The sequence below is a fragment of the Drosophila bipectinata genome, chromosome 3R (genome assembly GCF_030179905.1).
Source record: "Drosophila bipectinata strain 14024-0381.07 chromosome 3R, DbipHiC1v2, whole genome shotgun sequence".
Lineage (NCBI taxonomy): Eukaryota > Metazoa > Arthropoda > Insecta > Diptera > Drosophilidae > Drosophila > Drosophila bipectinata.
In genome coordinates this window covers 25,333,310-25,357,985 of record NC_091739.1, presented here as the reverse complement: position 1 = coordinate 25,357,985, position 24,676 = coordinate 25,333,310, and the positions used below count along the sequence as shown (strand labels likewise).

Below are 24,676 nucleotides of genomic sequence, written 5' to 3'. Positions count from 1 at the left end.
AAGCCAAAGTCAGGCAACGATTTCTACTCTTTATGATTGTTGCTGCTGCTGCTGCTACTGCTGTTGCTATGTTGCTGTTGTTGCAGATGTTGCTGTTGTCGTTGCAGTTTGTTTTTGTGTTGCTGCCACTGCTGCTGCTTCTGTGCAGTCAGTGACTGGTTTAATTACAACTTTTCACTTTTGCTTCATAATCAGTTTTTTTTTTTTTTTGTTTTTTGGGTGCTGTTGTCTTGTTTTATTGTTGAACAAGACTGGAAAAAATTTATTGCGATCGCACGACGTCAAACGACAAACGACACATGCTACAATTAATAATTTCTTATCCCAAAAGATACATACCACATACCCCATACCACATGCCCCACCCACCCACACCCCGCTCGGAAATCCAGCAAAGCGGAATCCCTCTTCTGCTACTCCAGCTCCTCTTCAAATTTAATTAAAGTTTAGCCAATCCAATGCTGTCCAAATTAGATGTTTGGCTTTATGGTTTGTAACCTAAACTGGTAGCACACATCGCCGGTTGCAGGTTGCAGCTTGCTAGTGATCTCCCCTCTCCATAGCCCCCCATTATCCCTTCGTTGTCAACTCACCTGTGTCTGGGTCTGATTAAAGTGGCTTGCTTCATCGGTAACGTGCCGGGCGCATGTCTGCAATGGATTGCACGGAGAATAGTAATAATCAGTATGGGCTACCACAAGAAACCGAAGAAGCACTCGGTTGTTAGACAATTTTATATTTTTTTTATTACTCTTAGGTCTACTCCATGGTTTTTATGCCATCGAGAATGTCGGGCGGAATGTACCCGGCGGTAATTAGTGGGCTAGCTACGGAGTATCTGGCTATAAGCGGTCATGCATGTGGTCATATAGTATAGGGTACCGTGGTGGTGGTAGGGGTGCTGGTGCCATACCAGGCCCACCCACCAGACAGCCCACACTCTCATGAAAATAGTAACACGATCACTGTCATCATATGTGATGACAATAGTGGAGGTGTTAAAGGAATTTCGGCAGGAGTTGTGGCTTCCTCTGACAAGATCTGGGGCGGTATTTTGGCAATTATATAACACTTGAAGGAATTATGCAACTTATGTTGGGAGATATGTAAGAGCTTTAAAATGAACGTGGATTGAAAGGTACTTAAAGTGGAACAATAGTTTTGGGAGAAAAAGCCAGATGGATGGATATGGATAATATCCGAGGTATATAAAAATAATCTCAAATATTATATATTTTTAAATATTTAATAAAAACCCTAACCAGTTTAGATTTTCCTTCACTAAGTAGCAGTTTTCTTTTAAAAGAAATTTCTATTGGAAATCTATTCTAAAGACCGTGAGGTTCCAACTTTTTTCAACAGACATCTGTCCATTAAACACCCATTAGACAAAAAAAAACGAAGACATAAATGTTTCAAATTGAAAAATTATTATTGAAACCCATGCTCAAAATCTGAAGAAGTAATTCTTTTGAAAACTGCTTTGAAATTATTTGAATGAGACGTAAATACCCGAAAATATTCACCCGATCCATTAAACTCATTCCTTGATTGGATTCACATACCCAAAAACCATATACCATATTCGTGAGACTCCAAGTGGACCCCCAACAAAATCCCGTTTATCGCCTAATCATCTTAATGTTGATTATAATTACAAATCGCTCAAATGCAATCTGATACCAAATACTTTGTGCACATCATTGGCTTGGAAAACGCTTCATGTCCATGTTGATTGAAACCGAAATTGATATTGATGTTGATGTTGATGTGGCGGCTGTGCCTGTCTCAGGGTCTATGGATGTGGAAGTGGATGTGGAGTTGCTGTTTTGTGGTGGAACATGTGCCTCGAGATTAATTTCAGCTTTGGCCCCTAACATTTTCCCCCAGTTCGTGGCCAAAGCGTTTTCGTGCCGTGTTCTCTTCTCTATGGGCCTCTCGAATCGATTCATCAATTGGCCAGCCGGGGAGCTGAATGGAGCTTCATTGAGCCAGAAACGCAAACGTAACGTTAACGCTAACGTTCACTCCTAATAACTCTATTTCCAAATGAGCGGAGGGGCGAGGGGCACTGGGGTAAAGATGTGCTTGCCCCTGCCACACGCCAGCTATATGGCTATATTGCGATCCATTCGGCGCATGAACCGTTGGAAATCGATTTCGTTACGTTTTCATTTCCTCAACGAAAGCAGAAACTTTGGCAGCAGGCCTTTTCATCTTTCTCTGCGGTTAGCTTTTGTTTTGTTATGATTTTTTTTCGTTTGATTTTTTTTTGTTTGCGGGCCAAGAGTTTGTCGAAAAATACCCGAAACGTAATTACCCCGTTTAAACGCCCCGAAAACAGAAGCAGGAGAAAAAGTTGAGGCAACCCAGCAAGTAGCAACAGCAATCTTTTGTGCTAATGACTATCTTTAGGTGCCCAAAACGAGCCAAAGACGGGTAGCAGCCCCAGTCTGACAAACAGTCAAATGGGCAGACATCGACTCGAACCCAACCAGACATACAGACAAGCGGACAGACCTAGACTCTCAAATCCAGCCAGGGGCCAGATAATTCTTGCCAAAATGCTACAACTATTAGAAAAATGTTAGCTATAGTCGAGGGTCCAAGAATTGAGCAATGATCACTGCCAGAAATGGGCTCGGATTGAATTTATTCAAGTTGATGAGTTGATGGGTGTTAAGATTAGGTCCGAAAATTAATTGATTAAGGGGGTTTCGAATTAGCAGTGAAATCTGTAAGGTTGTTAAAAGAATCTTTCTATCGAGAGGGTTTCTAGTGAGAGTTTTGTTGGAAACTTGTAGGTTTGATCTTGAGACTCTTCCCAATGAAAGCATCTCTAAATTTCAGGTTCCTATACCCCATTCCTCTCAGTGCAAGTACGTGCTGAGGAAAACTCATACCTTGGCCTGCAGCAGCCAACTTAGTAGAAGAGAGTAATTGTAATAACAATTGCGCAATTTGCGTCAGTCACTTAACTTCCTTCCCCTCCTTCCAGCCCTTTCCACAGACCTTGGCGTGTGGTAAAGTGAGGAAAGTCTCAGCCCGTTTAGTTTAAAGTACGCCCGGCCGGGGGCATCGGCATTAGCTTCAGCTTCAGCTCCATCAGGTATCAGCTGGCGAGGAGGTGGAGGACGTGGAGGCCACTCTTACCCGGTAGGCGTTTTGTCAATCGGTTGGCGATCGACAGGCGACGGCACAGATGACAGGCCGCCCAGGCTAATGAAAAAGATAAACAACTGGATCACACAAGCCAGGAGGGGACTATAAGAGCCTGACACGCAGCCAGAAAGTACACATGAAGAATTATTATAAACTAAACGATAAATTTATAAAATACTTGGGGATCATATAATAAGATTTCTTCTAGAACCCCTTCTCTAAAAGCTCTAAGAAACTAATAAATTTTTCTTAAACTATTTGTTAATCAATAGTTTATGATTTTTTTAAGTGCCGGAGAAATCCCTTCGTGGCAGGAGTGGCAGGGGGCATCTTCAGATGAAGCTGGGCGGCAGCTGGCGGCATCTTTGAGATAGTGAAAGAGGGATAGCGAGTTAGTGGAGAAAAAGTGGAGATGGGGCCCAGCCGGGAGCTTGTTATAATCACTGCGCGTAACGCAAACACAATTTTTGAGTGGCCCGGCCATGTGAAATCCATCCATACCTGGAGGCGGTCACTCGATTCTGCCTGCCACTGCCGCAACTTAGCCTCAAACGGAATACGACTACAAATACCTACATATATACCATATCTGTTTGTGTAACTCGATGTGTGAGTACTAACTGAGTTCGAGTACGAGTAATAAGAACAGTGGGTAGGGGGAAAGAAGTCGTTGCACCTGAGCCGGCAGCTTATCACTGTGAAAATCAAAAGAGCTGAACAGAACTTAGCGAACGAGTCTCAAAGAGCGGAAGCCGGGCCGTAAATTGAAAGAAGTGTTTAAAATCTCGTTATAACTGGGAATCGCCGTAGGAAATATGTAACTTTAGTGCAGCATGATAAATGACAGGCATTTGATATAGGGATTAATGGCCAGAAACCGTTTTATGCGTTCAGGAACATGTTTCCCAAGTGCACACAAAAGAAAACTAATTTGAAATTGAAATATTAGATCAAGATACAGTTTTTAAATATATTCTTGTCACAGCTAGCTTCCATTTAACAACAATATAAAATTCTTGGTTTATGGATTATACTCCCATGTTTTAAAATCATTTTAGTATAATAGCTTAGTAAGAGTTAATAGTGCTTCGTATCTTTTATAAAATCGATTTTAGAAAATATTTCGACAAATAGTCAAAACATGGGAAAATTTAATTTCACGGGACTTATCTCTAAAATTTCAATTAAAACCCAAGTACTTTTCAATGAGGTTTTTAAATTCATAAATTGGCCTTTTCTCTCTCTATTTCAGTTAATCACCTGAAAATTATGGCTCTTACAACTCTTAAATATCGCAGGATGTGGTTTATTCTTCAACTTTCTTTTTGTCTTCCCCGACAGGTGATTTTATGACACCATAGTGCCCACCTGACTGCAGCAGCAAAAGCGATGAGCGCAGCCGCAGCCTCTCGAATGATTGAAAACGTACTCAAGCCTCGACTCAAGTCTCATAATTAATTCAAACATTACGCATACGCAATGTGGAGCGCAGATCCGAGGTGCATTAGCCCGTTCCCGGTCGGGCCCGAAATAAAAGCAACACGTTTCCAACCTGTTAAGTGCCCGGGACTGGGCCACAAACATAAATCACTGCCAGAGCAGAGCAGAGTCCCCAGCATGGTTGGGTTTGAAGCAGGCTTCCCCTGGTTTATTAACCTCACGCGGCTAATGGCCAGGCCAGTGGGCATGGTCAAGTGCTGTGCAACCTGTGGCTGCCTCGCCGCTGCACTTGCACCTCCAACTGACCGCAGACTGAGTTTAGATGAGCTGGGCCCCCAGCTGTTATTGTTGCTGTGGGCTTTTTTTTTGTGTTTATTTTCCTTCCTTTCTTGGCCTTTGTTTTGCCTTTTGCTTTTGTGGGTTTTCCCTCGCCTTCCTCGTACTTTTTTGGAGCGGGGAGAGCGGGAAGCAGCGGTGTAAGCTTTGTTTTCCATTGTCCAAATATTTACTTTGTCTTGGCCAGGCTCAAACCGCATGACGCTGCAGCTTTTAAGGTCGGGTTCTAAAGTGACTTCTCGTAATTTATTTTCCCCTCCGCCAGAGCGGCATAATTAATTTGGGTTTTCATTTCCAGCTCTATGGCCCTTCATCTCTCCAGCACCTATTCTAAATGGCTTCATTTTCGATTTCATAACGGTCTACCAAAAGGCTCCGTGAATGCTACAGCGTTGAATGGATTGGTAAATTGAAAGACCCCATTTCAGGCACGATCATTCCCATGAGGAAGTTACCGCAAACACGTGCGTAACCGTAACGATCCGAATTGGCCGTAAATGAGGGCCCCGAAAAGTAACAGTCTCTGCAGCGCAACCGTAACACTTTCGACCGGACAAATACCAGGCCAAAAACTACCATTTTTTTGCCCCCCATTTTTGAGACAAAGTCGTGCAATCGCAATCACTTTTCAACGGTCTGTGTATGTTTTGTGACAATTTGACAGATTGAAAGTGAAATGAGCTCGGAGTAAATGTCCCTCCAAGTGCTTGAAAGGGATAGGTTGGATGGTCGTCCATCTCCAATCGTTAATTTGCATGAAATGCACGTTGGCAGTTGGATCACGCCCGGAGCGGAGTTCCACGGCGACTCAGTGGGTCAATCAGCATTCACTTGTCTCATTTGCAGACTGCTCGAGTGGTCTTCCTTCGGGCGGAAGATGAGCAGCAGAAAGCTGTCCAAAAATCGATCGATTCACCCCTTCAGATCGGTCTTTTTTCTTCATCGAACTAGATCTCCCGATCTGGCGAAGAGTGTCAAGAGTGTTAATTGCTCTGGCTCGCAATTAATTCAAAAATAATTATACATCTCGGGCTGGATGAATGGCCGTCATAATCACAGACCGTTGGCTCATTCATAAGACCTGCTGGTGAGGCCGGTTCATTCATCATTTTATTCAGCGATTGCATTCGTCGTCTAGACTTTAATTACTGGATATAGCTGTAAACTGTATCTGTGTTGATGTCATAAATCAGTCATAAATAGCATTTGTATCCATTTCATGTGACTTTTATCCATAAACTCGTATCTGTAGCTCAAAAACTTCTTGAAAAGTGTAACCTCTTTTAACCTTTCTTCAGAGTCATTGTTTTGGGTGGGAACTTCTTTCGAGATCTTGTATAATAAGCCACCTTCTACAATGATTTAATTATAGTATATATTCCCCATTGCATCAGACCTTGTTTCAGGCGTGACTTGGGGAAAATGAAATTACATAATAGCCCCAAATATTCTGAAAGTTTTTTTTCACAGAAACCCATTCCATAAATAAACAAACGATTAACTCTTAAGACCCTGAGGCCACTGCACTTTTATTGTATAACTGTTCGTAGAGCCAAGGTCTTTCCCAATCGCCGTAATAATCAGAAATTAAACTATCGTATAGATATAATTTCACAATTTCCTAAAGCGACAGAAACTTTTTTTGGCGCATTTAAATAATTTTGCGCCTGAAGTTGTACAAATGGAATAATGGGTTCGACTAAATTATATAACCGCTGGAAGCAACTGTGGAAGATATGGTCACAGTTTGCTGACTTTCTGCCCAGAGACACAAAAATTGGTTAAGAGTAAGAGGACAAATTTTGTTTTACGCGCAAGTGAATTGCGCTTTATGAGCGCGCACTTTGATTGCCGCATGAATGGGACGTTGGATTGGGTAGGGGATGAGGATGAGGATTTTTTGGTAACCAAAAGTGGCAAGTGGGCAGGGGGAGTAGCTGCAATGCAACAATTATTCTGCTCGATGACTTTCGCTAATAAAACGACACATGCTCCTCAGACTTGTGGGTTTTATAACAGAGGCACTCCTCCTCCCATTTCGAGGCAGATAATCGCCAGCCATCTGCCAGAGTCAGATTTATGGAGGAGATTTGATGTGGCAACTATTGTGAAATTAGAATGGCTGGGCAAATTTAATGGCGGGGCCAAATCAAATTAGTCGGTAAGATTACACCTGCAAGAGGTGTCAAAAATTTAGAGGAGGAAGGGGTTGGGATAATAAAACAAATACTGATGTTAAGCTCCAGCGTTTAGGAAAGGTCTCGAGATCTCTGGGCCCCGGATCGCAGACCTAACGGACGGATTCCCTAATTAAGCAACTTGGTAGAATGGAATGGAACAACAAAGTGGTCATTAAAATATTAACACTGGGTGAGAACCGTAAATAGACGCGTTTTGGTGAGAGGTTTTAGAAAATACTAATCAAGCCCTGGCACTACCCGACATGGCCAACCGGCTCCTCTATGCAATAATTGATTAAAGATAGTTGCACTTTGGAGTCAAAGTTTATGGTTTTTCTTATTTGAGAATTTCTGATCATAAATTCTTTGGTGAAAGCTTAGAAAATGAAGTGAATAAATTGGCACTCAAATACTTACTAGACTTTCAGTTCAGTTTTCTTTTCGGTGCTGTTTGGCGTGGATCGTTGAACTTGCAACTTGGTAGTGTCTTGGGAGAGTCTTCGAAGAGTCTTAATTATCGTATATAGAACAACGAACTGTAGACGGATTATAAAAATTTTATTTGATTTTCACTCATTGCCATTTTGGGCATTTATTTTCCTTTTTATCTCTGAAGATTTGAGCACAATTTTCTTGTCGAATTTTTTCACATACACGTTGGGGAATTCTCGTTAATTATTTTTCTTTTTTTAGACTCGCAGACTTTCCATCGTTTTCATGGTCAATAAAACACATTAAATCGCCGAGTTATGGCAATTCAAATTGTAACAAAATTTCTTTTCGTTTTTAGCCTTTGTTTTAGTAAATTTATGTTTAATTGATTTGCATTTGCATTTCACTGCCGCTGGGCTGTAAAAATGAGCCAGTTTTTTTGTTTTTAGTTTCGAGGCAATAAATGCAACACAACAATAACAATCACGAATATCAACAATAACACTTTTAATTAATTGATGTGAAGACCCTTTTTTTCTCACTCGAGGGGTTTATTTGTTTTCTTTATTGCTGCGTCTCGAACTTTATTTATTTGTTTAGCTTTGTGATTTAGTTTTGCTTTTATTGCACCGCGATTTTCCTTTTCAATTTTATTGTTTTTCACTTTTGTTTCAACTTTACTATTAACTATTAATTTTTTAGATTCAGTTTCAGCTTCAGTTGGTTTCTTTTCTTCCAAAGACTTCAGGTCGTGGGCGTTCGTGGGCTGAAAAATACAAAAAAACAGAAGTAAAATTGTTAATGGAAATGGGCCAACGATCAAATTAGAAATCACATGCCTAGCATGGATTTTCGATTTTGATTTTTTTTATTTTTCTCACTCTTAAACGAAACATCGAAATTTATGCAAAAAGCCCTCGACTCGACAAGCCCAGCTATATGATTAGGCCAAAAACCCGCTCCACGCTCCGTGCTCTGGCCGGACCCTGTTTGCATTCGGTTTTTCGGTTGAATGGTAGCCGAACCGAATTGCCAAAAATTGATGCATATCAGCAGCTCGTGGGGAGCCGGCCAGCAGTTAGCAGTTAGCCACATAGCAGTTAGCCAGAAAGACCCAAATTGATGGCTATCTTGAGTTATGAGGCGTTATGGAAATGGAAATTGCATTTTACATTCGCGCTTCCACTCAAAAGTGACAGTTGAAAGCGACGACGATTTGCCGAATTAATGTTTCGTGTTTATAATTTCCTATCTTTCTGATTCGAAAGTGACAAAACCCGGGGGAGGGGACTTGTCCGAATTTTGGACTCACCACTACGGACTTCCCATCTTGATGGTCTTTAAATTTAAAGATGCTTAACTGGGTGAGAGGAAAATTAGCCGGTAAGAAATTAGGGTAGCGAATTGGATTTTTATGATATATTGGGGGGAACTACATTTCAAAGGTGTAATTTTTTTTATATAAAATAATATACATGTATATATATTAATTACGTCTTGAAACTAATTTTCAATTGAATATTTTCATAATTATAATGGTTATATTTTTATAATTTTCCTCTTATATTATTTGTTTGTTTTTGTCAGGCCCACCACAAGAATCACTTTCAGCCATCCACGACGACTCAGACCGCAGCTTCCTGCCCCGTTTGCCCCGCCCCCCTTTTAACCAAATCGCCCCTCCGCCTATGGGCTCATTAAATGTGAATTTGCACTTCTTTGCCGCTTAATGGTATGCTTCCTTGTGGCACGACGACGAGTGGAAGTTGTCAACGGCCAACAATTAACTGGTGCAGACCCAGGGAGAGAGAGAGATCTGTTGGCCAGTTTGCCGTTTGGCCAGATCCAATGTTGGCCAGGTCTTTTGTTGCCAATGTCTCTTGCCTTAATTGTGCCAAAGTGCTGCCAATTTTTATTGCCGACTTATCGCTTGATTTCCTACACCTCCTCCTGCTACAGCTCTTGCTCCTGTGGATCCACCTTGGACTTTAGCCCGTCCAAGTCGCCGTGTGTTGTACTTCACTTAATGAATACCGTTAGACAGTTGCAGCAACCGCAAGTTGATTTTTCGCAACGCATTCGGAGAACAAACATCAAACTGCTGGCTGATGCAGCACTTGGGGACTCCATGGAGCGCTATCAAAACTAATTTATATGCAAATGCAGTTCAAGTAGCTGCAACAAAAGACAAAGTCAAAGACGCGGCCTGCTGTGGCAGCGTCAGTGCCTGTGGCTGGGGCTGCGCCTGCCGCAGTGGCGGTGGCAGTTAGTGGTGGAAAATTCACGGTGCCGGCACCACCAGCCAGCCCCACACCATGCCACCATCTCAAACGGTGGAAAACTCTTCAATAAACAGTGGGAAGTTCTGATTGGAGTTCTTCAGCCACCGATGCACAGAGGAAAACTGTATTTAAATAACTATTACTTTTTAAGGATTTTTTTAAAGATAATATGCTTAAACTTTAAATCTATATAAAAATCATTTTAGAAAATATAAGACCTTTTTAAGATCTATGATCTATCTATGAAGTCCTTTGAATTGTAATACAAAAGTGGTACTTTATATGATTTTTTTCAGTAAAATTAATAATAATGTAAATGAAAATTCTATTAGCTTTCTGTTAATAGCATATTACAAGAATAATCCAAGACTAATTTCATCCGATTTTTAGGGTCAGGGTTTCTAGTTTTTCCTAAAAACTTTTGGGTCGAACTATATTATTTATTTATAATATATTAATCTACGTCTTTTAATTTTTCCAGGTGCTGGCGGTTCTCTCTGTGCGAAAATTCTCCCAAAGAGCCAACACCAACACACACGGCATGATTTACCGTAGAGAACAACAAAGAAATTAATTAACTGCACTGGTATTAGATCCCTGTCTAGGCGTGTGTTCCCATGTGTGTGTGTAAGTATCTGTGAGTGAGTGCATTAGCTTGCCAGTTAAATGCCCCACGAGAAGCTCCCAACTCCCAGCACCCATCCCAGGTCCCAGGCCGATCCCGATCCCAAGAGTTGGCATTTGACAGTGTCGGGAGCAGGAAAAACTGGCTGCCGCGGCATTAACTCACTTTGCATTTGCAACCAAAGTCGGAGCGTTTTTCGTTGTTCTCGCTTGGCTTTTCAGTTTGCTGATTTTCATTATTTTTCCTTTTTTTTTTTGTTTGCTGCTCAACAAGTGCCAAGTCGAGCAACGATTTCTGTTTGCATTTAGCATTTGCGGAGACTAATTAGTGCTCATGTCGCCTGCCAAAAGCATTCGAAGCAGGGTCATTCCCCCAGACGGCTGCTACGTTATCCTGTTATCCTGCTGTCAACATTTCGGTTTATCCGATAAGTTTTTATTTCTTAATTAGCAGCCGGTGCTCCAGTTGATGCTGCTGCTGCTGCACTTGCCTCTCCCTATCAACCTGTTCCCCCCTTTGGGTGTTAATTTCAAAATTTCAACGCGTGCCGCAAGCTGTAGCTGCAGTGCTGCTGCTGCTTCTGATGTTGCAGCAATGCGTTGACAGCGAATGCAATTTGAACTTGATGGTCGGCAACGTGACACGCATATTAAGCAGACTCTGGAAGCTCCGGTTTTGTAATATACGAGTATAGGTAGGAGAGTATCTTGGGCTGGCGTCGAGGCGGCGCTTTAAATACGCACAAAGCGGCCTCGCATGCGCAATTAGTCGTGATTGAGTCGCAAGTTTGTTTAACCATCGAGAAGAGGGAGCCCAAGATGAAGAAACTACGGGGCAAAATTACCCCGAACACAGTTCCGAACACACACACTCCACACACAACCACACACCATGTAGCTATTTATTGGACAGGCGTGGAAAACTCTCACTTTTGACGGCTCTGGCTTATGGCTTTATATCTTTATGTCTTAACAGTTTTTTTCCATTTTTTTTGTGTAATTTTCGATTAACAATTTCGATCGTCTGCGATCTCGACATTAACTTTTGTGTTAAGGCATTCTTTTTTCTTTCTTGATTGATTGAAAGATCTTCGATTTTTGGTTTTCGGTTTTTTTTTTGTGTTACATTATGCTTCTAAAAAATCTTTAGTTTTTTTGGATTTCTAGCCAGAGGCTAATTTAAAATATTAGGCACCTTTTTGCTATCGTAGTCGTAAGTTTCTTTGATGGCCAAGAATGGAGCTGCAAGTGAGCTGTGAACCGGAGAAGAACGAGCGACGAAATCGAAACCGAATACGAATCGGAATCGGAAACCGATCTGAACCGCACTCGAGCGCTGTGTAAGCCAAACTGCGGCCGGCGAGCAGCAGCCAGCGCATAAAACTGCGCCAGGTGAGGTGCCAGGTACCAGGTGCTTGTTCCCAGTTCCATCTAACTAGTTGCAAAGAGAAAAGCTCGCTCGAAAGAGTTAAGAAAGAGCGCCGGCAAAGAGAGACTTTCCGCGAGCAAGTTCGTGTCTTAAGTCTTTCGTTTGAACAGCTGATTGTTGAGCTGCGGCTCCGGGGCTCGCAAATTGATAAGTGCACAAATGTTTACGGTCGCGGCGACCTCGACCTCCCCCGGATCCGAGCTGGTAAACAAATAGCCGACCAGTGTGTGGCCATAAATTTCGTCGATGGCTTTCGACGACAACTTTTCCGACAATTCCCAGACTTTGTCACCAGGCTCGCTGCGGAAAGACACCCCCACCTGACCGACCGGCGGATGATTCATGCCCGGTGCGATTATTTAATCTGCGTATTAGCGCAAGCGATCTGTCGTCGGTCCACCGCGGTTTCTTTATTGACTCACCGACTTTTGAAAGTGGGTCAGTGTTAAAGATTTTTCGCCTCTCGTTGGGGATTTTTTTATGAGTTATCAGTATAACTGTTATGTAACACTGAGTGCAGTCTATTGTGCCTTTTGACAGGCAAGATGCCAAATGCAGTCGCCCCCGATGATTCAGTTCGATTCATTTCAGTTGTGGATGCTGAAATCCAAGTCCCAAAATGACCAACCCATTAAGCTAAATAGTTGAGTAAATCAGTTAATTGTGCGTTGGAAATTTTATGGCCTATAACTAGCAACATAAACTATGGAATTTAATTCACACCACTTCCTGTAAGGACTCGTAAGTGAAATCTTTTTTTTTCGGTCAAGTTTTAGCTCAAAAGCCGCTTTATAATTAAAATTTTATGAGTTTTTGCTTCAAATGATCCGGTTTCAAAGAGAATATCCCATCAGCAATAAAAAGAACACAATAATTAATAAGCTTAGGAAGGGTCGGTTTATCAAGAACCACTAATCTGACAAGGTAGTGTTTATCTTTTTGCTACACAGGGAAAAAGCTGTAATAGCAAAATCTATTCTGGGGCTTAGATAAGGTAGTTGCTAGGAATCAAAAACCTTATTGTATTTTTTTTTTCCGGTGCTAAAGCAGCAGGGTGTTTAGAGCGATTACTGCCAACCCAAACGATTTGCATGATGCTATCCCTCAATCCCTATCAAATTTGGCTCCAATTGCCCATAATCTATTGCAGCTAACCGGCTTGAAAAATTAACACTCGGACATTGTAAATGGTCTGGTCTGGTGATCGGTTTAGTGCAGTTCAACGAACGTGGCCGGGTTCTCGAGCGGCGATCGCTGGTCATGGCGAAAAGCAAAGGGGAATCCATTCATGCCTGACTGCTCGCTGATAAATGGATCTTTGCGTGGATTCCTGCACAGCAGAGCAGTTCAATGACAGAATACTCAACACTGATGGTCGATCGGGGATCGGAGACCGGTGATAGGTGATCGGCGATTGTGGATTCATGCCGATTGCTGCGATCTTACTACTGAATTACTCAGACATCAATTTAGCCGAGATCATTTAACACTGTCATCGCTAAATGGTCATAAATCAGCTGGAAATGAAGTTGTATTCTCTAGTGGTTTAAAAATTTAGAAGATTCCTTTTTCTAAAAATAATATTAATAAAATTTAAAGAATTTCTATTAGTTCCTTGTTATTTTATATAAATTCCGTCTCTAATTTGGCTTATCTGGTTCGGTGGGTCAGCTTCTTGGCCACTTCTACCTACCCAGTATTTTTTTTTGCTTTTATTAATTCCAACTTTTATGGGTCTGCCGATTTAGCCTGAAACTAAAATATCTCAATTCTGCCATAAAAACTCCCCATGACATCTTTTTTTGCCAATATTTAATTTGGCTCTAAGCGTTCGATGTAAGCCGAAAATCGAATTCCACCTTACTGACCCATTTAGCCAGCTCCTCAACCCCGGGGGCTGGGTAACCATTTCGCAGCAAGTGGCACCGCCAACTTGAGACTCAGCCAGGTGGGGTTGAGGGGCTGAGTTACCAGAGCCACAGCCAGATCCAGAGCCAGTTGGAGTTTGAGTCGAAGCTGGAGCTGAAGCCCGAGTCTCTGCTTGAGTCTTGATTAATCGTTTACACGTGAATCAAATCTCGAATCGTTAATTTAAATGGTTAACACAATGGCCGGAGCTGGAACTACAAAATGCTGCCAATATATTTGCCAATTATGCTGGCTCCCAGAGAAACAAAGTAAGTTAGGCTTTACATGGAGAGAAATAATTGTTAATTTTATATTTTTGAGTCAAGATATTAAAAGATATTTGTGGTTAAGTTAGATGTCAGGATATATGTCTTAAAAATATATGTTTTAAAACAGTCATAACTATCATTAATCAACAAAGTTGTCCCCAAGATAAAGAACTTGAAATCAATTAATTAATTCTTAAATGCCTCCTAATAAATTCAACATCAAACCATTTTTATCTTTAAGTGCAGCACTTTGTTTTTAGCATCCTGTCAACGCTTCTTCGATTGACATTTGCATAATAGAAGAGCTCCGGCAAAGAGCCCTGTGCCCTGAGCCGTGGGTGAACTACGGGCTTTGGGAACTCTGGGCTGGGGCTCAAAGTGAAAGTCCGTGTCAAGATTAATGGGTCGCAATTTGTCATGCCAATGAGGCCTCGCTCGATGGCAGACTCCGGCCTCCAATCCGCAACGGAACTGCTATGGTTAAGCCCGATCTTGGCGTGCACATCATGTCATTTTCATTCGGAATCGTTTTGTGCTGTCAACAATGCCACAAAAGCTCTGCAAATGACATGTACGAACTCAATCGATTATCGAGTAGGAAGTGGAAAGCTAGTGGAAGCAAGTTTGTGCCTTAAGTCTTTCGTTTTTCGGTCCGAGATTGAGTTTGGCAAATCGAAAGAGATACTACACATACTACAGTTGGCTGGATAGTTGGTAGTCGGCAGTCGGTGGAATGTGGTAATTAATTAAGCCAAAAGCAAGAACTGCCAACGGCAGCTGTCGAAGAATTTTTCTTTCATTTCCAGCTGGAAAAGTCAAGCTGCCGCCAGGGCAGCAGGAGACAGCACTGAAGGGAGGGACATGGTGGGCGGTCGATTCCCGAGAATCCAAACATTGCATGCATGAAATGAGCGTAATTATTAAGTACAAGCCAGGCAGCTGGGCACTAAGCTGGGCCGGCCCCGTCCCCCTGACTTCGTCTTCTTCTTGGCCATGTCTTTATTTAATAGTTGTGTAAGTATTTTTCACAGCAATATTGAATTTTCCGCACACACATGTGACATGGGTCAGTAACCTAGAAATGAAAATAACACCTTGCTGTGGCTGTGCTGCGGCTGTGGCTGTGGCTGCGACTATGGCTCTGTGGCTGCCAACTGCCATAAATGTGGACGGAATGGAGATGGACATGGGATGGAGCCGGGAGTTGGAATATCTCTCTGACTGGAGCTGTAGCTAGAGCCTCGTTGCACCTAGCCATCGACCCCCCTCCTGGAAGTGTGTGTGTGTTTGTGAGTTTGCTAACGTTTCAAGACCATATCTATATCTAAGCAAGTGTACGGCAGCCCAAGAGAAGCACTCACGGGCGAAAAAGAGACAGCCAGAACCTGTATGCAGGGGCCAGACCATAACCCAAACCCAAACCAAAACCAAGACAAGACCCTGGCGAGGCAATATAGCCAGAAAATTTGTTAAACCGCCACCAGAGAAATGTTGAAAACATAAACTCAAAACCGCAAAATGTGGCAAAAAATAAAGAAATAATAATCTAAGGAAAACCAGCTAAGAACGGGCTAACAAACAATAACATGGCAGCGAACTCTTCAGGCAAATTAAATTAAAAGCACTCACAAATGTAACCCTAAACATTCTCTAATGGCCAAAAAGAATACAAAAAGCCCAAAATGTGTGGCAATACGAGGGAATAGGCATCTAAATGTATTTGACAACAGGAAGCCAGAAACTGAGAAACTCGAGTAAGACGAAGTTGAAATGCTCTCGAAAGATGTTTTTTAAGACTTTACTTGAAACTCCGAAACATATATTCTAATAGCATATGGAATACCTATTAGGAACCTCCTTAGAAATTTATTTACCAACAAAAGTTCTAAGAGTTTGTTCTTCTCAAGAATTATATATATTTCCCTTTCGCAAAACCCATGATTAATTCCCAACAGTAAAGTCTATTAATTACATTCAAGTTGTTCTAGTTTTGCATAAACATAAAAACAAAAAAAGGTAACCTCTTTTTATGGGCCACCATCCCAGGCAGCAGACCCCGATTCAGAATGGGTATAACCCACAGGGGCAGTGACTCTCTGGGTGAACTCTTGGTTGGAGGCAGGCGACGGTCACAGTCAGTTAACAGTTGGCGTTATGATGATATAATATAAACAATGCCCGGGTCCCAGAAGAAGGGGCATTGGGTGGGCTAAATAAAGTGGAAGAGTGCTGAGCTAGGGGAGAGAGATGAATGGGGCAGATTAAAGCTAGGTCATGTCCGTCCACGAGTCACCAGTCAGCAGTCAGGGCTTTGGCATGCGTTTCAATTTGGGTGTCAGTCTGGACAGAGCCCCAAACAAATCACCCAACACCCCGGAGTAGACTCGAGTTGGACGCAGATTAATTTCAGTTGACAAATTACACATGAGTTTCTAACGGCAGTCCAATATTTATGGGAATCTTCCCACTGCCCCGACAACGTCATGTGCGTGCCAGGTTGGGATCTGGTCGGTGCGGAGTGTCTCCGATTCTGACTCAACCTGAACTGGAACGGCAACGGTAATGGGAATAGCAAGAGGGGCACTCCTGCCAGGTTCCTTCGCCTTCCATGGTTGACAGCTGAAATTGAGATTAATTGTGCTAAATTAAGTGAGTGAGAAATTACGAAATTATTGCAGCGTGTGCTGCTGCAGTTAGAAATCGCAATCAGTTTGCCCGAATCAGCTGTGGAACTTGGCCCGGAGGGTCCTACAAATTGTCTTCGTCGTCGCGATCCGGGACTGGTGAAAATTACAGGTGTGCTCGCGAAAGGTGTGAAGTCTACACGGGATCCCAGGGTCCGATCCCAGCGCTTGGATCCTGGCTTGGATCCAATTGGATCCACGCCCAGTTCCTCGCCAGCTGATGACTGATGATACAGTTGATTGAAAGTTAACTGCCAGCGAAGGGATAGTTGGCCAGGAATTACCATCCATGGACCTCGCCGTGTCCAACTTCTCTCACTCTAATGGCATCTAAGGCATCTCTAAAGACGTGCAGGATAGTCGTAAAGTTGATCAGATAGGTTCTAGTCGGTGAGCCCGTAATTCTACATATTTAATTTCTATTAGAGGTGATTAGAAACGCTTCGAAAGAAGCATCTGCTTTAGGGACTTCCGCTTTCCAACGCACCCAAAACATAGACAATTAAAATTAGTTATATGGATATTTTTATCGACCATTTATATACACTTCACTGGGTTTCTATTAAAGTTCTATCTTGTTAGATAGATTCATAGAGTCTGGCTTTAAAAATTGATAACCTAATCCCTCTAAAATAATAATTGAAAATAGATTGAAAATCTCCAAATCGCAATCTTCTAGCAATCAAAAATGCTGAGTCCCCTTTTAACAAATAAAGAACTCTCATACGGGAAACCACATTCCGCGTGTCACAAAAATCAGCCACCACAACACCCACAGAGCCCAAAGGTGACACATCACAATCGGAGCAGCCAAGTGGAAATGGATTTCTTAAGAGGAGGAAGAGCTAGAGGTAAGGGCGTGGCCCAGCAGTCGGATTCAGTTGCAGTTGCAGTTGCAGCTCCCGGCTAGCGAAAAAAAAAGAGAGAAGGTAAGGGAAGGAAAGGTGTTATGGGGGCAGGGGGCAGAAACCGTCAAAAGCTGTTACAAATTGTGCAATTGGTTTTGGGCTAATACCAGGTACAAGGAAAGTCTTTGCCAGAGTCTTTGCTGCCACTAGTCATAGAGCGGGGCGCGGAGCGGTCACTTCCATTCCTGCCAGTTGGATGCCGAAGCTGCAAGATGCATGTGTGAGGAAGCGCAACAAACCGAAAATGGTATAAGACCACTGCAACCTGTTTGGAGTAGGAGCTAGAGTTCCATCTCCGTGGAGCTAGAGTTGGTATTGGAGTCGGAGTTGGAGTTTTGCTAAAGAAGATGGAGTCAGAGACCGCGTCGCACTTTACAGTTTGATTTCTCACGAGGCAGACGCGGCATCTGCCGCAGGACCGTTACTTACATGCATCTGGTTCCGCACTTGGAGGCATGCCACTTCACTCCACCACCCTCCACTCCACTCCACTTCGACACTGGTCCAGTACTTAGGCAGGGAGCCCGTGGATTTGAATAGGGATTTTGTTTTCACTTGTGTCTGGGTCGCAGCCAGAGTGGCACAAGGTCAGTTGTGGTACTAGGATGTTAAAGATGTTCCCAACCAGCTGCGAACATCTTCATTGCCAATCTCATTATGACCAAGACGATGACGAGGATGCAGCTGATAATGATGATGATGATGGTGGTGGGGCAGGAGCGTAATGAGTTCAAATCACAGTTGCCTCCATGAGATATCGCTGCTCGTGTAATTGTTGGCATTGGCATTTGTCAAACGTTTTGCCCAGCAGATGCAGTGCCGCAATTAAAAAAGAGAAGAAAAGAGTATAGACGTCGAGGAGTCCAGCTTTGGGACCAAGTCCAACTGGGATATGCTGGGTTTCGCTGGGAACTTGAGAAGACTTGAGGAACAGACGTGATTGAACTGCTGCCGGGGGAACCTGTTTGCTTGTCTATATTAGATATGAGGCAGCGATAAGTGGAGCGCTGGATCGGCTGCTCCTTTGCTGCTGCGGATCGGCTGAAGCTGGAGCTGGAGCTGGAGAGTTGAGATCGTCAATACAAACATGGCCAAGATATCAGCGACAAGCTGACATTCTCTAATAATTGGCCACTGGCATTCCTTCGCGCTTTGAATTTACAGAATTTATGGTCAGAGACGAAAGATCTCATGCGATCGGAAAGGCTCAACCTGAGACAAAAGCTCAAGCTTAACTCTCGGCTCCGGCTTAGGCTAGCCCAAATCCAATTCCCATCGTTTGAAGCATCCGCCATTACTCCACAACTCGATTAGTCCGGATAACATGCCTGCCATATGCAAGGTTTACGGTCTCGCAACTCATAACTCTCCCGAACCCTCCTGGGAGAGGCGCCTCCGGCTCGGAACTCTGATGCCATAAACACACATATGAATATATGGCCGCCGCACATCCATCTTGGTAACATCATTCAACGCCAGCCGGGCAATTAGCCGGGTGAAATTCAACACTCGCCGGTGGTACCATTGTCCAAATGGGGGCCTGGCGGTTTGGTCATCGGGCGAATGCCTCGCGGAAAAGTCGATCGGAGCCGCCACTTCATCAGCCGCCTGATCGCCAGTTTCCTGTTTGGCATATTTCGGATATTCTACACATAAATGCAATGGAGGTCTCTCGGGGAAAGAGAGTTTCTGGCTCACCATACAAACTAGAAACTATTAAAAAATATCTCAAAAATATTTGGATTTTGTGCATTTAAGGGAATTGCTTGCTTTGCTAAAAAATTCCATCAAGAAAAGTAGACTAAGATGGCCAAATAGAAAATATATCTATGTAACTTTTCCAGAACTTTAAATTCCTTTTATTAATTATAAACTTTAAGTTTTCGGAGCTATTGGTTTATAAGTCAGTTAGCTTTTATTGTGAATTATTATAATAAAGTATAGACTTTTGATAACTTTTAATTTTTAAATTGTATTTGAAAGATTACATAATTGTTCCATAAAAGACTCTTAGAAAAACTATTTAAGGTAATGTTAGAACAATTTTAGTATCAAATATTTTCAAGAAGATGCTCAAAGTCCCTTAAATACATTTTAAAAAGACACAAACACTGGCCTTCTCTTCAGTATATTTTCCAAGGAAACATCTTCATTTGCTGCCCCACCGCTGTGCATCTATTTTTATTAGCCTGGCAATTTGGCCAGGAGGCAAAATAATAAAATGAAGACGAAGGCAAGAGCAGAGACAGAGCCAGAGCTAGAGCCCAAGTCAGAGCCATGGCAAGACCCCAATCCCAGCTACTGGGACACAAAACGGTGTCCAAGGCAGAGGAGACACCTGTCACGGGGGCCGCTTAACAACAGCAACACCTTTATTCAAATAAGCCACAGACTCAGATTTAGGATCGCCACTTGTCGAGAGCTGGATGCCGGATTCCAGTTGTCTTCTGTCTTCTGACTGGGCCATGCGTGGTCCCATTTCCCAGCCAAGTGGCCAAGGCAAAGTGGTAAGAACTCGCGTTCGCGCAGTTGACCCAATGCTAAGCGGGCTAAGTTGGACAATGGCCCACAGCGCATTTAACGGATGCTTCCTCGTCGCCGTTTTGCTGTTCTGCCGTTTTGGTGGCAAACATAAAGGGTGGACGACGGGCGGCACGGAATGGATCAGGAACGGGAACGGGTCTAAAGACATGTTCCTCCATGGCGAGGAGGCAAGCGCCTGCGCAAACGCCTGAACTTGTTCCGCGCAAACGTGTTTCGCTCTTGACCAGGCCAAGCCATGCTAGGCCATCCTATGCCAGGCCAGGCCAGGCCAAGTCCACTACTCGGACCAGTATGGCATATGGCGAATATATATCCCGAATATGATCAACGCCGTGCCGCTTCTGTTCTGTTCTGCTCTGTTCTGCCTGCTCTGTGTGCCTCAAAGTGTGGCCACAAATCGAATTGTTGTTAATTAATAACAGCGAAACACCTTTGTCTGGGCAGGTGCTCCTAATTTGGTTGGCGCCCCCCAGTTGACGCCCTTTTGTGGATCGGTTTTGGGTTCGGTTGGTGCCGGTGCCCGACTGTCGGCTTGTTAGCATGAAGTTTTGGCCAAGAAAGTGCAGTTAGCCAACCATTCTATCGCCATCTCTGTCGCTTAATTTGTGGCATAACTCGTTTCGTAATTGAGAATTACATTAGATTCGTGACGAGTGCGTGCAGCAGAACTAGTTTCGCCAGCTTACGACTATTGAGTCATTTGGCAGCACAGAAACGAAAACAAGAATGGATGTTACCAACAAGGTGTAGAAGTTGGAGCTACCGATTATATAAATATTTTACTTTACCTATAAAAATTAAAGACCCGTATTTGCTGACGTTCTAGCCAAGATGAAGGATTTTTTGAGAACTCGTTAATAAACTAAAAGTAGCAAGTTAGTTTATAGCCTTTACAATATTGGGTACTCCATTCTAGGGTATCCCAGAACCTGGCTATAAATTGGCCAAGATAAGCAGAGCATATGCCAATATTTATACGTTTGTGCTCCCCTCCCTGTCTAATGATCAACGGCTGATAGCCAGGTCGCAAACATATCTATCTTTTATTGCACGCAATTTCCTTCCAGTTCAATTCGTTCGCCAAATCATTCCTAACCCGCTGAAGTTCCTCTTCCCCCCAAACCCCTCGGCCTGGGCAAACATTTTGAGTGCTTCTCCGGGGCCAGAAGATAATCAGCGGTTGGACCGGGGCCATAGCTACCAAAACGAGCTACCAGATTGCCCCCGGAGTGAGAGTGCGGAAAGGAATGGCAATGGCATTGGCACTGGGACTGGCACTGGGCACTGCCATTGGAGCTGGGAATGATGGCCAAGTGCCAAGTGGCTCTCGCTCTATGTGGGTATTAGCATGGGTAATCAGAGATCGGGCCCAGCCTTCTTGTTGGCGATTCCGAGACCCACTCCGATTCTGATGGGCGATGAAGGAGGCTGTGACAGAGAAGAGCGACTGAGGAGGTGATCCCAAACTAGATCGGAGATAATGCCAGCTCGGGGAAAAGGAACTTGGCATCTTCAATTAGAATTTATGAATGCGATTGAATTTTTAATTAAATTAATTAAGACCTACAAATCTGAAGCATAAGCTTCTTTTAATATGCGGTATATGAATGTATAAACATTGAACACTATAATGATAAAGATATTATTTATAGTAGATATAATAATTAAAGTAGACAACTAAAGTATTAATAGCAAAAAAACAATGTCCACTTTAATCTGCGAACAGAAATCTAGAAAGGAAATCTTTGAATCATCCAATCCACGCTCACTCACAATCGATTTGAACTTCCTGTGTGCCAATCAATCAATCATTCGCTGCAACCGCATATCTATACACAGACTCACAGATAACTACTGCAGACACTGCAACTGCAACTACCACTGAGCACCCTTTCCACCTTTAGTGAGGCTAACCACTAACCACTTGAATATGGGCCGTCAATTGATTTCGTTGCTAATGATTGCTAACGGTTCCACAGACACTTGCAACCTGCAACAATCCGAATGGGGCTGCGGAAAGGAAGCCAGCGGTTACGGACACAACGCCCAAGACATCTAGGGTTTTACCAAGCTGTTCGAGGCTCTGAATCTGCAATACAGTGGGTACTGGAAAAGGGATATGCGGACCAACTCAGAGAAAACATTTTAAAAAATATTCAAGCTCCATGGGAAGAAAAACTTTTCATTGCCACAACACATCCGATTCTTTAGCGGAATACCTTAAATGATTTGTAGATCGATTTTGCGTAAATCTGCATCAAAACCTAGGAGCATAATTTTTTTTAGATTTTTTGTAAAATTTTCTGGGCTATTTGGGCGGTCCCCTTCAAAAATGCACGATAATGCATTGATGGACAATAGGACCCACTAAAATAGCTATATCTTTTTCAAAACACATCCGATTCTTTAGCGGAATACCTCAAATGATTTGTAGATCGATTTTTCTTGAATCTGCATCAAAATTTAAGAGCATAATTTTTTTTAGAATTTTTGTAATATTTTTTGGGAGATCCCCTTCAAAAAAGAACGATAATGCATTGATGATCAATAGGACCCACTAAAATGGTTATGTCTTTGTCAAAACACATCCGATTCTTAAGCGGAATACTTTAAATGATTTGTAGATCGATTTTGCGTGAATCTGCATCAAAACCTAAAAAAATAATTTTTTTTAGATTTTTTGTAAAATTTTCTGGGCCATCTGGGCGGTCCCTTCAAAAATGCACGATAATGCATTGATGGACAATAGGACCCACAAAAATGACTATATCTTTTTCAAAACACATTTGATTCTTTAGCGGAATATCTTAAATGATATGTAGATCGATTTTGCGTGAATCTGCATCAAAATCAAAAAGCATAATTTTTTTTAGATTTTTTTTTTAATTTTCTGGGCGGTCCCCTTCAAAAATGTGCGATACTGCATTGATGGACAATAAGACCCCCTGGAATGGTTATATCTTTTTCAAAACACATCCGATTCTTCATTGCTTTAAAATGGTTTAATGGATCCCTCCTATTATTCTCATTTTTTGAGATTTACCCTTTAACTAGGCCTCACTGTGGCTGGTCAGCAGCACGTTTGCGTGTGGCTTCCGCGGCTGCCAGTCCGAGATTGATTGGGCACTCGTTTATTGTCAGTGGAGCTGGCTTATCGCATCGCTGCAATTTGTTTGCGCCGCATTGCGGCTGCCGCTCGAGAGGATTCCGTTGACCAGTGCGAGGCTGTGCCTCCTAACGGTCGGAGACGTCGTGCCAGGGACAAGTGGATGTGGCTCAGATTAATGCACCGGTGTAGATCACCTGACGGAGGACTCACTGCCGCTGGGCACGCACGCTGTCTCTGCCACACCGAACTCCCTCTCAGACCCCTGACGATGGCTTAATGACCCCGCGGGCCTTAATTAAGGACCAAACTTAAGCACCTTGATTGATTTACGCTTGCTGTCTGTATCGTGGCTGGCATCCAATGAGATGGAGAGTGAGACTCTGCACCGCTGGCAGTTCACCACAATTCTGTGCCATTAAGAGGATGGCGGACGCACAGACCGGCCGACTCAGGGACAGACGCACAAATCCGGCTGCTTGCATAATTACACCATAAGACTCAATTAACTGTAAATTAAAGAAAATGCTCGCTTACATTATGGCTGCACTTAATGTCGCGTGTGATAATGGTGCAGATCATCTCCGGCACTCAACTGCTGCCTCTTTTAGACCCGACTCTCGTTTCTTCTGTTTACTTTGGCCAGAAAACAGAAGACGGGCTCAATAAGAAAGTGAAAAAAGTGAGCCGGAAGACCGAAGAATGGCATACCCAAGCCAAGAAATTCTTTCACGCCAAGAGATCCCACCAGCTATTATTATTTATACAACAGTTTATTGTTAAAATATAACAAGCAAAAATAATGAATGATTAGGGCAGATAAGAAAACACTAATTTAATTATAATATTTTAAACGAAAAATGTTAAATCTTGATTGTATTTATTTTTACTAAAAACTAAGTTAATATGAATATAAGCTTTTAATAATCTTTAATGTCTTAATTACCCCAAACCTGTTAACAAATTATTTACAACTAGTATGGATTGTTTTTGGATGGAATTTTATGATGCAACGAAGTAAGGTTTCTCCATGGCAATAAAAAATGCAATAAAAGTCCAATCAATTAAAAGTGTTATATGTGCATTTAATGCGAACTGCACTTTCTCCTTCGATCTTGACTTGTTCGCAAAGTCGTAGTACCCCCTGCTAGGGTACACCGCAGTGTGATCTTTGCAGGGTAAGAGCTTTTTTTGATGGTTCCTTGTGGTTCAGACACACACACACATCCGTGGAATTAGAGTACAACAAGATAAAAAAAAGAGGCGAATTAAGTAACAAGGCACTTAACGTTAACACTTAACAAGCCAATGTCGTGGCCGTCTTCTTCTCATTGTATGCATAGTGCACGGGGAAGCTGGCCATAAAACGGAG

The 24,676-nt window shown here is 42.7% G+C and overlaps 1 protein-coding gene across 5 annotated transcripts in view; it reads right to left on the bottom strand.

Moving 5' to 3' along the window:
* Window positions 1–24,676, bottom strand: part of Sb (serine proteinase stubble) — a 37,078-nt gene that overhangs the window by 4,565 nt on the left and 7,837 nt on the right. For 2 of the 5 annotated variants that reach the window (XM_070281858.1, XM_017236514.3), the window contains exons 2-3: window positions 7,536–8,316; window positions 594–650 (exon numbers count right to left, since the gene is read on the bottom strand). In XM_070281858.1, the coding sequence (XP_070137959.1) occupies window positions 594–628 (35 nt within the window). In that variant the 5' untranslated portion in view covers window positions 629–650; window positions 7,536–8,316. Of the gene's footprint in view, window positions 1–593; window positions 651–7,535; window positions 8,317–10,622; window positions 10,639–11,651; window positions 11,825–24,676 lie in introns of those variants that run through there. The other 3 variants (XM_017236515.3, XM_043211897.2, XM_070281859.1) reach the window with 3 other exon arrangements.